The sequence below is a fragment of the Orbicella faveolata genome, unplaced genomic scaffold (assembly GCF_042242905.1).
Source record: "Orbicella faveolata isolate gen_17 unplaced genomic scaffold, um_ofav_v1 contig_26, whole genome shotgun sequence".
NCBI classification, from domain to species: Eukaryota; Metazoa; Cnidaria; class Anthozoa; order Scleractinia; family Merulinidae; genus Orbicella; species Orbicella faveolata.
In genome coordinates, this window is record NW_028301554.1 from 17,332,466 (window position 1) to 17,347,500 (window position 15,035).

The 15,035-nt window shown below is 38.2% G+C and overlaps 2 protein-coding genes and 1 pseudogene across 2 annotated transcripts in view; 1 reads left to right on the forward strand and 2 right to left on the reverse strand.

Annotated features, from left to right (window-relative positions):
• Positions 1–1,564: 1,564 nt before the first annotated feature.
• The window catches only part of LOC110049247 (neuroplastin-like), a 25,403-nt gene continuing 11,932 nt past the window's right edge, over positions 1,565–15,035 (reverse strand). Inside the window, exons 5-8 of the mRNA XM_089295512.1 lie at positions 8,604–8,756; positions 7,065–7,232; positions 3,615–5,017; positions 1,565–3,172 (exon numbers count right to left, since the gene is read on the reverse strand). Of these exons, the coding sequence (XP_089151638.1) occupies positions 4,896–5,017; positions 7,065–7,232; positions 8,604–8,756 (443 nt within the window). The 3' untranslated portion in view covers positions 1,565–3,172; positions 3,615–4,895. The remainder of the gene's footprint in view (positions 3,173–3,614; positions 5,018–7,064; positions 7,233–8,603; positions 8,757–15,035) is intronic.
• LOC110050611 (uncharacterized) overlaps positions 10,147–15,035 on the reverse strand; it is a 7,503-nt pseudogene continuing 2,614 nt past the window's right edge.
• On the forward strand, positions 11,447–13,176 carry LOC149108378 (uncharacterized; the record flags this gene model as incomplete). The annotated part of the gene is made up of 4 exons (XM_089296102.1): positions 11,447–11,845; positions 11,958–12,126; positions 12,254–12,479; positions 12,606–13,176. Coding segments are annotated over exons 1-4 (1,365 nt in total), but the record flags the coding sequence as incomplete, so codon positions are not given.

Below are 15,035 nucleotides of genomic sequence, written 5' to 3' on the forward strand. Positions count from 1 at the left end.
CAATCAAATTCGTGAATTCGGTGGTCTCCAGTCCTTGTGAGGCTCAGCCATATAATAACGCTATTTATTAACCAGAAGTACATGTTTCTGAATTAAGGTTACTCAAAACGGTTTGCAGCACTTTCCAAGTATTAGATTGTGATGGGTCATTATAACCACTCTTTATCACATTGTTAACGTTACCATTTTCGTGACACAATAGGCTACCATAGCAACAGAATGACCTGATAAAACACCCTTAATTTTCAGCTTCAAGTACTCATATTTCAAAAAGGCAAGGTGAAATCCGGCCACCGTAAATTTAATTATGGTGGCTATGAACTCCATGCACAGAATTGTTTTAAACTTTGTCAAAAGTTGCATCTTATCCTGGTTATCAAGATTCCATGATAAAAATTGGATTCGACCGTGCCGTTTTTGAAATATAAGTACTTAAAAGCTAAAATTAAGCGTGATTTTAGCAGGTCATTCTATTGCTATTGTAACTGATTGTGTCACGAATATGATAACAACGTGATAGGGGTTATAATGACCAGTGAAAATCTTGGAGAGTGTTGGAAACTGTTGAGTCACCTTAACTTGATGTCGCTCTTTCCAGGCAAACATATAAAAACTGTTATTAAACCCACAAAGTGGGGATTCTAATGGTCGAAAAGGCGCCAAGATAAAAACCAACCGAAAATGAAACGTTGACTTACAAAAACCTGTACAACGTTGACGTTTTTCTGCCTAAAAAGACCAAGAAAACCAGCATTTTACTCGGCGTCTGATAGCGGAGTAATGACAAGAGATAATGGATATTGAATACTACTTCAAAAAACGCGAACGGATATTCGTTACTTCAATTAGCTAATCTTGGAAAACTATTACTTATCGTGGAAAAAGATCTCACACATGTTGACCGGAATATAGAGATCAAATGCTCAGAAATGATACTTTTAACACCATCGACTGACGAACACATTCCACTTGGCTCAAAAGATGACTCACGCTCAGGTTGTATAAAAACGTCAGTCACTCGCCCGATCACACTATACGAACTGCTAATACTCCTGGGTTCAAACTATTAATCTTAAATAATCATTGGCATAGATAACCCATTCCGCTTCAGGGCCCGCCGGGTTCCTACAGCATCCATGCATTGTAAATCAGCTACAAGGTCAATATATAATGCTTAAGTCAGGGACGGATCAAGGGGGAGGGTGCACGGGGTGCACACCCCCTCCCTGAGATGAAGCCTTCTTCGCATTCGCTTTTAAAATTTGTTCACCTCGCCAGTCAGTTGCGCCATTCCTTAGTGGTGCACCCCCTGCTAACTGCTAAGAAAAATCCTGGATCTCACAACACACATCAAAAAAAGAAATAAAGAAACGAGTAATCTTTTGAAGTTAGCAACGGAGCTTAAAGTTGTATGAAGAGTGTTTTCGTATGACGTCACGGCAGCCATGCTCGTGTACTGAAACAGTGAAAGGGCGGCCATGTTGGTGTACCAAACCAATCCTGTGGGATTTCAACTCTTTTCTTACGTAAACACTTTCTTTTGTTCCCATAAAAAAAGAAGCAATTCTGTGGTGGTTTTTCTTGACATTTACTGTTGCTATTAGCTCTCCCTCCATGGCATTTACAACCGTGCAATCATGAAATAGATGGACTATACTATATATCGTATCAAACGAAGCATTGATAAGCACAACTAAGATTTAAATATAATTATTCACTGCGTTCCTGAAAACATAAGTTGATAACAGCATTATTGATTGTCAATTTTTCTCGACATCTGTGCTTAATTTACGTCGCGTGGGACCAGCCAATTACAAGGCTTGAAAGTCATTGCATATTTGACATCATTCACGCGATATAACTGATACAAGCTTGGGATAAAATATGCCCCTCTTCATTTCCCATAGTATAGGGATCTGAATTACCCTCGTTTGACTTTCCTTGTATATACAGGCGAGCCCCCACGCCAAATTAGAGATACAAGTTTGCCATTTACACGGTAAGTGTATAACACGCCGTCAACAAGAACGAGGTCTTGAGCCGAGAGGAATAAAACGAGAGGTACTGTATGGCCAATAAACCTCGGAAATTTGGGAAAGTCTCGGAGCTTCCGATTGCAGGCCGAGAGATTACGAACGCTTTCCGAAGGTTTATTAGTTCAGCTTACCGAGCAAAAAAACTCAAAACGGTCGTCACGAACTCTAATTTGATGTTGGTGACCTGTTCTTGTATGTACCGAAATATCAAAGTCACTCGTATGAAGCGATGGATAAATTAATATATACAATCAACGTCCCTGAAGTAAATACAAAATTCGCAAATTACTTCTAACATTATTTCCTTGTTCTCTTAGAAAAAAAGTTGCCTTAAAAAAAGTTTCTTGACAAAAACTAAACGAGCATTAGAATTTTTCGCAGTCATGATTTTTGAAAAGAAGGTAATGTGAGAATCTTCTATCAGTGCTCTCACGCTGATCAGTGCTTGAGTTATTTCACCGCTTGCTAGGATAATGCTAAATTTTGGACGGTAGAAGGTCCCATAGGCCTGCTGTCTCAGCAATAAAATTATACAGCATTTCGTTTTTTGTTTGATAGCAAAATGACAAATAAAAAAGGTCAAATAACCGAGAAAATATATTTATCGCTTAGAAAATGAAGTTTTTCTTGCCTACGGAAATGAAATGTTCAAAGTTAAACCTCTCTGTGACCGCTTTATAACAATCGCGTGGGATTTTTAAGCTTACCCTTGACCGGCAGAAATCCAGTCATTTATTTTGGCATTTCTGACTCTGTCCGTCCGAAACATTAAACGATTTCAAATCACCTTTGTGTTTTTCTTTTCCTAGCACTATTTTTCGATCAATTGTGTTGAGTTTTTCATTGGTTGGGTTCAATAGAATCGTCTTATAAACGTGAGCTAGTGTGTTTAGAGCACTGAATACATGTATCTGTTTTAGTGAACTTTCTTCGCAAAAATCACAATATTAATAGTAACTTCTTCGTGGCTAAGAGGAGTAGTACACTGTCGATAACACGGGATTGACATGAGCTGTACACGTGACGTGAGCAGGACGTTCTAAGCGACTGCAGTTTCACCCGCTTTGCGCAAGCGTACTTGGCCTCTGTCTCCGTCATCCGTGGAGCTGTAACTGAACTCCATGCGGCCATCTTCCCTAAGCAAAACAAGATAGAAGCAATTATTTTCCACCTCAAGACCTTTCACATTAAATTAAAGTCGCACATCTGTACGTGAATTTTTGTGAAGAAACATCGCAAGGGAGGGAGAAACTAGGGTCAGCAATTCGCGTGTAGTGCAGTCTAATGCCCAAGTAGTAACTGTTGACTAAAATCTCTTAAAGTAGACCTTTACTTTCCTTTTTTTGCGCCAACCCTATACTAACTCCCTATACCTTTCGATCTCTCGTAACTGTCAAAACAAAATTAAAGAAATATCTTCAGGTCAAGAGACCTCCACAAACCAGTCAAGGCTACATGTACATGTACATTGTAATCGAATAATAAATTGTAAACTGCTCAATGTTAAAGAAGTAAAACTGCCAGGTTTATCAATTCACTACATATAAAATGAAATACACAGATGTAAATTATGCTTACTTGTCAGCTGTAAATATGCACCAGCAATGAACAAAGAAGCAACATGAAAATAAAAATAAATCAAATCAAATTAGTGTCAAGGATACGAAGTATGTACTCCACGTACATGTACTACACTGAAACAACTCAGCGAAACGTCTACAACTGATACCAGATTCATTTTGAACGAAAGGTTCATTCCACTCGAATAAACTGAACTCCCATCCTGCCCAGTATATACTGGTATCCTCAAAAGTATTTGTGCTTTATCCAAGATTTTGCCCACAGCTAAACTGTCGCTTAAGACTGCAGTTTGAGTTCTGTAAAACTCCGTCCCCGCCCTACTTTCAAAACGCCTGTTTACACGCAGAACAGGACAGTACAAGAGCCTTTACAAGCTGCAGTTTGCACTGCCCTTATATTAGTACATGTATAAACTTCCTTTTTGACAACAAATAATACAAAAATGCTAAATTTTCTGTACACAGAGCAGCTAGAAATTCTTTCTGTCCTCTGAGACAGTCAGGATTGTCAGTGCTTTCATAATTGTTATAATCTGACTAGTTAGTCAGCCAGCATACATGTACTAACAAAACAAACCACTGACCATTAATGAGCCGTGAGTTCACTAATTCGCATGATTATCGTCGTAATTGGTGTTTCGTTTTTAAAGGAGCTCAGTCACGGTTTGCGCATATTGAAAAGTTTAGCCTCAATTTTTCAAATTCGTCGTTTGTAATCCGTGTTAATCTTCTCCATCCTTAGCCATCCTTGTTCCTTTATGGTTTATCATTATCTCTTTGGTGCTTTTCTATCTTATTAAAGGGACACAGTCAGCTGAAGCACATGCGCATTAGATGCCATGTCATAGCTAATTTGCATATCACAGAGACGCGATCCATACTGTTTTTAACCAAATATGATAAAAATAGTATCATAGAATAAGCAAAAGCACACTCAAAAACAGGCTATTCAGTAAACGATTGAAAATCAAGCAAAACACTGTGAAGATTGAAGCGGATTTCTAGATGTACTTTGATTTCAGCTTGAGATGAACTTTTTTCAAAATGAGAAAACTAGTGTCCAGGTCAGCGCGGTCCCAAAGCTGACTGTGTCCCTTTAAACTGTTAAGATACATGTAATTATGTATGTGGCCAAAATAACTCAAAATACCATCTTGTAAAATCTGACATGTTTCTCAAGACTAGCCGTCATGCTCAGAACTAATAGGCAGCAATTTTGGCTGGTTACCAGTACTTGCAGAGAACAACTTGAGTAAGGAGAACTTAGACAAAGACATTCCTAATGACAGTTCACACCTTTTTCCTTATTCTTCTTCCTTTTCTCTACAATGAAGAGGATCAGGAAAAGGACAATGGCCTCAATAAGAATGCCAATAACAGGCCACAATGCACCCAACGGATCTGCAACAACATTTGAAAATTACCTTATATACATGTACTTGTATAATTATTATAAAAGTATGTGTACCTACATGTAATTTTAATCCTAACACATTCTCCCAACACAGCTGCATCAACTTGTATCAATATGACGAAGGTAATACTTTACAGAAACGTGTTTGACATTGTATTAGCCATTGGAACAGAGACTCAATCCTTACTAGGAGAAGAAGAAGAGCCAAGAGAAAAGCAGGCTTTTTCTGTACGTCGTGCCTCGTCAACAACCTGTTTACACTTTTAGACACTTACATGTACAGGTATTTTGTACCGAGCCACGTCCGAACATACAGTATGAATGGTATGAATAGAGAAATAAAGAAGGGTTATCAATAACTTTTACAGTGCACACCACTTTTTGCGTTTCAATGTAAAGACACGAAAAGACGGAACGTGGCCAACACATTGGTACACTACTTTAATTTGTGCCAACATGTTTACTGTGGAATAATTAGGAAATAGCAAACATTTTCTAAGTATATATTGAGTTCTAGCATAAATTTACCATAGTCTATTGCGAAAGCGTGAATTTGATTGCCTCTGGAGTCGCGACTCGAAAATTTCTGTCTCCAGAAGTAAACCAGCAACATTGACACGTACAGGAAAAATTAATCGAGCGATAAATTCTTTGTCACTTCGACTCGAAACTCGAAGGACTCGACTCGAAACTCGAACAACTCGACTCGAAACTCGAAGGACTCGACTCGAGACTCGATACTCGAAGGATCGAGTCGAGTCGTTCGAGTTTCGAGTGACTGTCAACTTACATTTGACCGGTACTGTACATGTATTACCGTTTGAGTAGAATTCTACTAGTACACTAATGCAAATGCTGCAATCTCATTGGCTGAGTGATCCTACATTATCAGCCATTAGTGTGTAGTGGCTAGAGGTCGTCCACAAAATGGCAACATTATTTTTATTTTTCCAAAGTTTAATTTTAAAGGACCTTTTGATGCAAATGGATTATTTGACTCCCAAAATGACTAAAAGAAGGGCGTTTACGGTTTCTTGACTTGAAAAATTTGAAATTATTGGAAAAAAAAAAAATGATGTGCGCACAAACACAACTGCAATTTCAAATAACAATTCAGTCTGAGCTATCTACCTAAAGTGCGGAATTTGACAATACATTGAGAAATAATTGGAAACCGTCATTTGAAGTAAGTTTCAGTTAGCATTCTTCTAAAACAATTAGATGATTTGCTCTTGATTTCTAAGAGGTGATAGTTGATTCGGTCTTCTGCCTCATCAACTATCACTTCACAGAAATCTTGAGCTCGTAGTACAAATCAAATTATTAAATAAATTACAGTTGCACATGTGATTATACACATGATTTTTTTCGACATGCATCAGTGCACGTCACGTGCAACGTTGAAAACCCTTGAAATTTCCAGTTGCAGCACAATATGCAATGAGACTACGATAAAAATAATTATAATACTAAAACAATAAGACTACTTGCCCTCTTTTTCTACAAATGATAGTTAACTCGGCTCCATCATGTTGACTATCTGCTCACACACGTAGAAGACTTGGGCTTGTAGGGTAATTGTTAAATAGTACACAAGTGCAGGGGTTTCATTAAGGGTGGGGCACCGCACAAATTGACCAGCCGTGAGGATGATTTTGCCCGCCTGGTTTGACCATCTAGCAGAGTTTTTCTTGTAAAGAAGTTTAGTTCAAAGGGTTTCACGCACCCGTAACAACCACTTACCCTCCTACTGAAGACGTTAATGAGACCCCTGCATGTGGGAATCTTGGAGTACGAGAAATGCTATAATAACACAAGCTGCAGGCAAGTGTTTCAAAGCTTTGCAAGCTGTATTAAACATTCAAAAGAATTACCAGAACTCCATAAAAACACAAGGAACATGTCTTGTACTTCTTTTCGAAAAATGTAGAATTGGAAAAGAAAATCACTTGGATTTTTCTTTTTTCAACCATCAAAAAGTAAATAATCTTTGTTTATGCCCACGTTACACATCACACCAAAAATAGACTTTACCTCGGACACGAAGGATGAACTTCTGGCATTCATCAACATGTTCGGAACAGTTGGAGGGGAGACAACAGTAGTAAAATCCACGATCAGTGTACTGCACATCGGATATCGTCAGAATGTAAGGGTGATCTTTACTGGCACGGTGAATCTTGTAATTTCCATCTGAACCATCTGACAGGACATACATAATTATTTGATGTGAAGTGTATATGAAATATATGAAATAATTCATAATTTTATTTGAACTGCGGTTGTAAATGGAAGTGAAGAATGATCATCGCAGTAAATTTTCCAATTTAAGCAATTGGAAAGAAGAAGCCTGAAAAAATCAGGGCTTCAACGGGATACGAATCCGTGACCTCCGCGATACCGGGGCGATGCTCTACCAACTGAGCTATGAAGCCACACATTGGGAGCGAGGTCAATTAATTGAGTTCATATCTTCCCGTGAGGAGTGAAATGATGTGAAGTATATATATAATATATGAAATAATTCATATTTGAACTGCGGTTGTAAATGGGAGTGAAGAATGATCATCGCAGTAAATTTTCCAATTTAAGCAATTGGAAAGAAGAAGCCTTCAACGCCCTGATTTTTTCAGGCTTCTTCTTTCCAATTGCTTAAATTGGAAAATTTACTGCAATGATCATTCTTCACTTTCATACATAATTATTATCAACACCTTTAATTCTAAGCTTGTTCTGCCATGTGAAACCAGGCATTCCATTGAAAGAGTACATGCATTATTGGAGACTATTGTGTTTTTTAGTGATCAAACACTAATCCAGTGGTCAAACATAAAATCAATTTCTGTTCCCCTTAATGGTTTAAAGAATCAGGATTCCCCTACAGTTTGTATTTTTTCTTTGGTATAAGGGGTACAGTTAACATGTTCATGTACTACATGAACATCTAGTTATTGTAAAATAATAATCTAGATGTTAAATATAATAATAGATTATTATAAAATAATAATACATGTAGATGTACATAAATAAATAAATAAATATATAAATAAATAAATAAATATATAAATAAATAAATAAATAAATAAAGTGTCTTTATTGTTCAAAAGATAAATTACATATCTTATGTTACATTTAAATATAACAATGTTAATGGGCTACAATATGTCCCTAATTAAGATAGATATTTACATAGAAACAAATACAAAAATCGAATACAAAAAGTACACTATTTACAAAGCTACATTGTACTCAAAAATTATCCTATCTGCATACATATCATCTAATCTATCTGATAACCCCTCACTTCTTTTTTCATTCTTTTCCCACCTTACTACATGTATTTTATTTACTTTTCCCTAATTTTCTGTTATAAATGTAAGCTATTTATTAATAAAAATGTTTGTAATTACATGTAGATCTTAATAGACTGGCCCACCTAGACTAGCACAAGCTATCTGCAGGCCAGTCTAACAATAAAAATGTAAATTAAGAAACGAAAACAAAGATTGAATAAAGATTGAAAGATTGTTTGAAATCTTCATGAAATCAAAACTACGTCTCAACCAAACTTACTTATACAAGTCAGTAGAGTGTCCTCATTCTTCCTCTTAACCTTCCATTCAACCTCCAGAGGAAATCCTTTGGCCGCACATTCAAATGGCACATCATCTCCCTTGAATGTCTTCTCTTCAGTAGGCTCCTTTGGTTTTGGAAGCCATGGCTTAACTAAAAGTAATGAAGGAAGTACAGGATTGTTCATGCAATAGACTTGGATTTGAGTCCTGGTCAAGGGTCACTGTGTTGTGTTCTTGAGTAAGACACCTTACTCTCGCGGTCCCTCTTACTCTACCCTGGGCCAGGTTGTCCAAAGCACAATTTAGCTACAGCTGTAACCCAGATTTACCGTGGCAAAAACTGTTATTTCTACAGTTTGTATTTTTTGGTAAGGTTTTTCGCAGGGCTGTCATTAAGTTTTGAGTCACCTGTACCCTTGCTCTCCACACCCGTAGCAAACTTGTTATTTTGTGGGTTAATTCTTTCAACAACAGGCAATTTCACCAGTAGCATCAAGGGACAATCAAGCATACTCAACTCTGTTTCAATTTTTTTGGTCCTTTGAGAAGGTATTTTCATTTCAGTTTACACTTTTTTGGTGAGGTTTTCTGTTTAGATTTTTCTGTCTTTCAGTTTTGAGTTTGAATAATCTCAAACTACTCAAAACATGAGCTGTGAAAAACATTTTTATAGAAGACAAATTAATACTTACTAATAGTTTTTTGATACTGGTACTACAACTGTAAAAAATGTTAAATATATACACTGAAAACCCACATACAGAACAATTTGGCAACAGTCTGATACACATGTACAGTGTATATGTAGGTTTTTATTAAACAAGGATGTATATTTAGAAATTCTTTATACATGGCTGTATGATAAGGAAATTAGTAGTGGTAATCACATGGGAGCGAGTAAAATGAAGGATTAATATCACACGTGTTTTCAGAAGTTGCTGAAATTGCCTGAGTCACGCAGTGACGAGGACAAGGACCAATTGCGATTACTTGTTAATGAAATAGAGGGGGAGATTACTGAATTTCTGAATGCGATCTTGAGTAATCAGTCACAGGAAGTCATTTTAATGTTGACAAAGAATCAATCACCACAAACGCACAAATGAGCTGAATGAAATTTTATTTTTGCAAAAAGATACCAGGACATTGACAACCCGCCCTGCTAACAAATTTTCAACTTTGAAAATATAAAGTTAGTGCTTTTTCAAACAAAGTTAAAGCATTCAAAACGCTTTCAGATCACTCTAAATCTGATTCTTTGATGAAGATACGCTTGTATCCTCACCTACATGTACATGTATAATATCACTTGTGCTCTTCTGAATAGCATCATTCCCGGCAATGTTCAAGGTGATGCTGCAGTGACTGAAATTGTAAACATAGCCGGGAGAACACAAAGATGCAGTGGAATTTGCAGGATAAAGTTGACTTAGAGCGTGTCTTAAATGAACAGAACCAGTGTTGTCAATGGCTCATGAAATGATCTGCTGCTCTACTTCGTCTCCTTGTCAAGCCCTTGGGCATATGTGTGGCCTGTGATATTCTTTATTTGACACTTCGGGATACCAGAACTTTTCAGCTTCTTGACCACGGTCTTTCTTGCAAGTTGTGGTTGATCAAATTCTTCTCGGGACACAGATCCTTCAGCAGTGAGTTCTTTTTCATGTTTTTCATGATTGTGTTTATGGTTTTCTTTCCCCTTGGAATTTTCTTGTACCAAATGCTTGAAACTGGCTTGTCAATGACAGTGAGGTAAAACAGACTGCTTTTCTTCATTTCCCTTGGTCGCTTCTCCAGATATCGTTTGAACAACATGACGGGGCACCTTTCCTCAATCCTTGTGGCAAACATTTTGAAGGTGACTAGTCTGGTTTTCCCACTACATGTAAGTCCTGCCTGTCTCGTCTTAGTTGGACCTTTTGCAAAAGTTAGAAATTCGTTTCTGTCATCTTTGTGTTGTAAATTGTCAACTTTCATTTGGTGGCGTTCTTGTCGACCTCATAGGCCAAAGTGCTGATTGAGCACCACCACGTGGTGTTAAGTAGAGCTTGTAGAGTGCCTCTTCCAAGCTGGCCGTTCTGCCAGAGGACTTCTTCCTCTTCTTTCGTCAAACTTCTGGATCGGTTTGGTCACTTTCCTTTGCCTTGCTCTCACAGTTTCCTAAGCTTCTCCTCCAGGACTTTTCTTGAGTTAAAGGGATACTCTACACTTCAGAACAACATTTTAAAAAAAGATAGCTTATAACCCAAATAAGAAGCATTGAACAGCTACAAGTGGTCAATCTTCGTATTTTTTGTGTAAATGGGGACTGTTCTTGACTTGCGGTTCGAGCTTTGGATCACAGGCCAAAAACCGGAAGTGACGTAGAAAGGTGAACTCGCAAAACCTCTTCGATAATATTTACACTGGGGAAGATTGGCTGTGCTACGAAAAAGCTCGTCGTGTCGCGTGTTGTGCGAAAACATAGTCCAGGCCTTACACTTAAAATACCATAGAAAACCTTGTTTCTCTCTTTGAATAATTTTAGTGTAAGATTCTTCTCGTAAATGACTAGTTCAACATCATTACAGCCATTTGTAAGTAGGCAAGACTATCTCTAAAATTGCACCTAGGTCGTTATCGACTGAGAACACTTCAAAGATTCTTTGTACCAATAATCACGTGTATAAGTTCGCTTTCGCATATCAAGAAGTCAATTCAAGCAATAAAGTGTAATAGAGTTTGTTATACAACAATTGAGTTGTGTGCCCATTCTGTGTGAATTTAATACCAGCCCAAACAGTGCAACGCGACCACAGCCCCGTGCGTAACACTCCTTCGGCTTAAGCGCAACATATTATAATGCCACATCGCTGTATAGCTGGTGGATGTTCTAACATTCGCAAAGATGGAGTAAGCCTTCACAAATGGCCTGAAGATGCCCACTACACTAAGCTATGGACGAATGCCGTGAAGAACACCCGTTCTGATGTTTTCAACCCGACGACTAGCCAACTTTGTAGCGCTCACTTCACTGACGATTCCTTTGAAGAACAGACGGTGATAGCGAAATCTCTGGGCTTAAAGATGAAAAATATTTTGAAACCCAATGCTGTTCCTACGATTTTTAAAAATGGTCCTCCACAGACGAAGAAGCTAAAACGACATGACAAAAACATCTCTCAAGACGCTCTCACCGGACCATCAAAACACGCGCAGAAGCCGCCACGAGGAGCTTACAGGAAACGAGAGGCTGCTAGGGTATGTTTAGGACGAAATTAAAACTTGCCTTAATAGATTAGCTTAAATTGAAAGCTAGGGAAACTTGTTCAGAAAATTAGAATAATACTTACCTGTGTTCTGCTATTTTAAGATCCTCGTGGAACATGAGAGGGAGGAATTGCAGTCAACTTCCGGTGAAAATAATGAGTTAACAATAAATGCAGAGGAAACATTGCCTGCAGTTGTAGAGGTTGCTACCCAAACCCGGTATGCAGGGAAAAACGTTTCTGTACAATTTCGAAGCAGCCGCACCACTAAAGGCAAGTTTGGTTTCTCTACTGATGCGTGATAGAAATACGAAACTACCATGATAATTTTCCTTGTATATCATAAAAACGGGTCATCCAGTCAGGTGAAAAACAATTCTGTGCTGAAATATCTTTGCAGGTTGTCAAACATCCATTGCCCAAAAAAGTCAAGAAACTCAATGCACCCTTCTCAAAGAATTTTTCACGACTTCGACCCCAGTCCAGAGTGACGAGGAGTTGTCAGACAATGAAGAAGAAATGGAGCAAGATGATGACCCTTCATACGTCCCTGAACCCAAAGACATTGATGCAGATGATGATGATGATGATACTGGTTTTGACGATTTTGATGATTGTTTATACGAGTAAGCGAACTATCTATCACAACCCCTATACATTATGCAGTCATTGTACTGTGATCTACTGTAGCAACAAACTATGAATATTTCAAGAGAACAAGCCCACTAATAATTCACTCTATTAATTCACAGGGAGTCTCCCCAAAATGCACCTCCCCACCAACAAAACCTGTTCCTAGTGGCAGAGTCTTCACTTCTTAACCTCTTTCGGTTCTGCCCAGTTTGCCGGTCGGAATGTGAACGGATGGTCGAATCAAGAATTGGTACGAAAATAACAGTGTCGCAGAAATGTTATTCCTGCACGTTCACTACAAGCTGGGATTCGCAGCCCTCAGTTGGAGACATTCCTGTTGGGAACATCATGCTGTCCTCTTCTATCCTCTTTGGTGGTAGAAGCCCAGCAAAGGTGCTGAAGATATTGAAACATATGAATGTGCCAAAGATATGTTACTCAACGTTTATGAATCACCAAAAGAAGTATCTACATACTGCTGTGCAGAGGACATACCAACAGCGACAGTCCAGTCTGCTGAACAACATCAAAGCTGAAGGGCGGGAATTAATAGTGGGAGGTGATGGCCGCTGTGACAGCCCTGGTCATTCAGCTAAGTATGGAACCTACTCCCTTATGGATGCTGAGCAAAATAAAATCCTAGATTCTCAGTTGATACAGGTTTGTACTGGATTAAATTTAAAATGGGCTCATAGAAGTATTTTTGTGCTAAGTAATACTGCATTTTAATTAATACTTATCTTTAGAGCAACGAAGTGAAAAACTCAGGTGCTATGGAAAAAGAGGGGCTTGCAAGATCACTCACATTCTTAACTGGTGAAGGATTGTCCATTAACACCTTAATAACAGACAGGCATGTGCAAACAAGAAAATATATGAGGGAGAGATGGCCTGGAGTTAAGCACAGGTTGGATGGTTGGCATGTTGGAAAAGGTGAATATTTGAAAGAAATATAATTTGGATTAAAATCAACTGGCACAATTTTTAGCCACTAGTAACTGTAATTTTATGTAGGAACTGGAAAGAAGATTGATGCCCTTGCTAAAAAAAGGATTGTGCTGTGGTTCAAAAATGGAAGAAGAGCATTGTCAACCACATGTTCTGGTGTGCCACGTCAACACATGATGATGACACTGACCTCAAGGAGGCAAAATGGCTGTCCATAACAAATCACCTCCTGAACAGGCATTCTGGACATGAAAATCCATTGTTTCCTAAGTGTGCTCATGGAAGGTTACATGGGAGAAAAAGAAAGAAAAAATGGCTCAAGCCAGGTACATAGTTAAAAAAACCTTAAAATTCGTCAAGTCTCAATATCAACAAGCCTGTCTCATTAATAGCCCCCATATATACATGCATATTCAGGAGTATGCTTTTACATGAACACAGTTATTTGGTATGTATCATGATCTTTGATAGTTGTAAGGAGGGATTAGATGCTCATCACTATAAGTGAAATCATTTATTTTTTGCAGGTACACCACCCTATGAAAATCTCACAGAGCTGCTGACAAAGGGGTCCTTCTTGAAAGATATAAAGCAAATTTCAGGACAACATGCTACATCTTCTCTGGAGGTCTTCCATTCTGTCTACAACCACTTCGCTGCAAAAATGGTGGCCTTTTCGTACCATGGAATGACAAGCAGGTATGAAGACTTGAACATATCATAACATCATAATGCACACTAACCTTGGTTAGAAATGTGACATTTTTCAGGTTGCCAAAAAACCTCTCTGAATTTATGTCATATTGAATGGAAGGTAAAACAAAAGCAAAAATATCTATCTTTTTAGGTTGCAGATTGCAATCATGCATTTCAACGAAAACAGTGACAGGGAGCAGGCAACACTGCAAGATGAGAGAGAACGATACAACATTGCTTTCCCAAAGTACAAGAAAGGAGAGCATACAGTAAAGAAGATTTTAGTGAAATGTACATATGGTGAGTAAAGAATTGAAGAATTTAGCAAACTGAAATTTACAATTTTTCCATTTACATATTCACATTACATGTGCATAGTTAGACCCCACTTACTTTCATTTTTCACGTAGGGTATGTTGCCAACCTGAAAGAGAGTGTTGTACGAATTCTCCAAGGCACTGAAAGTTCTGTTTTGGAGAGAGCTGATGCTCCCCGATCACTATCATTGGATTATGGCCGCCCTGACAAACAGGCTGCAGTCGATGCATTAAAATCAAGATTCAGGAAGTGACTTTCTTCACCAGGATCGTCCTCATCCTTAAAAGCTATATTGCAATATATTGATAAGTAAATAAAGATGGTGAATTTTAAGCTCAGGTTTTGAAATGTGAAAGGTGAATTGATCAACAACACACGAGCATGGGACAAAGAAAAATTCTGATTCCCCACTAGGAATCAAGCCCATGACCTCCCAACGACTGTGTGGATGCTCTATCCACTGAGCTATGAGAACTCATGGACAGCAAGGTCATTAAAGTGAGTTCATATGTGACAGGTGTCCTGGATACTGCTAGGATCAGCACTGTCAAAGTATCAGGAATAGTGATAAGTGAATAAAGATGGTG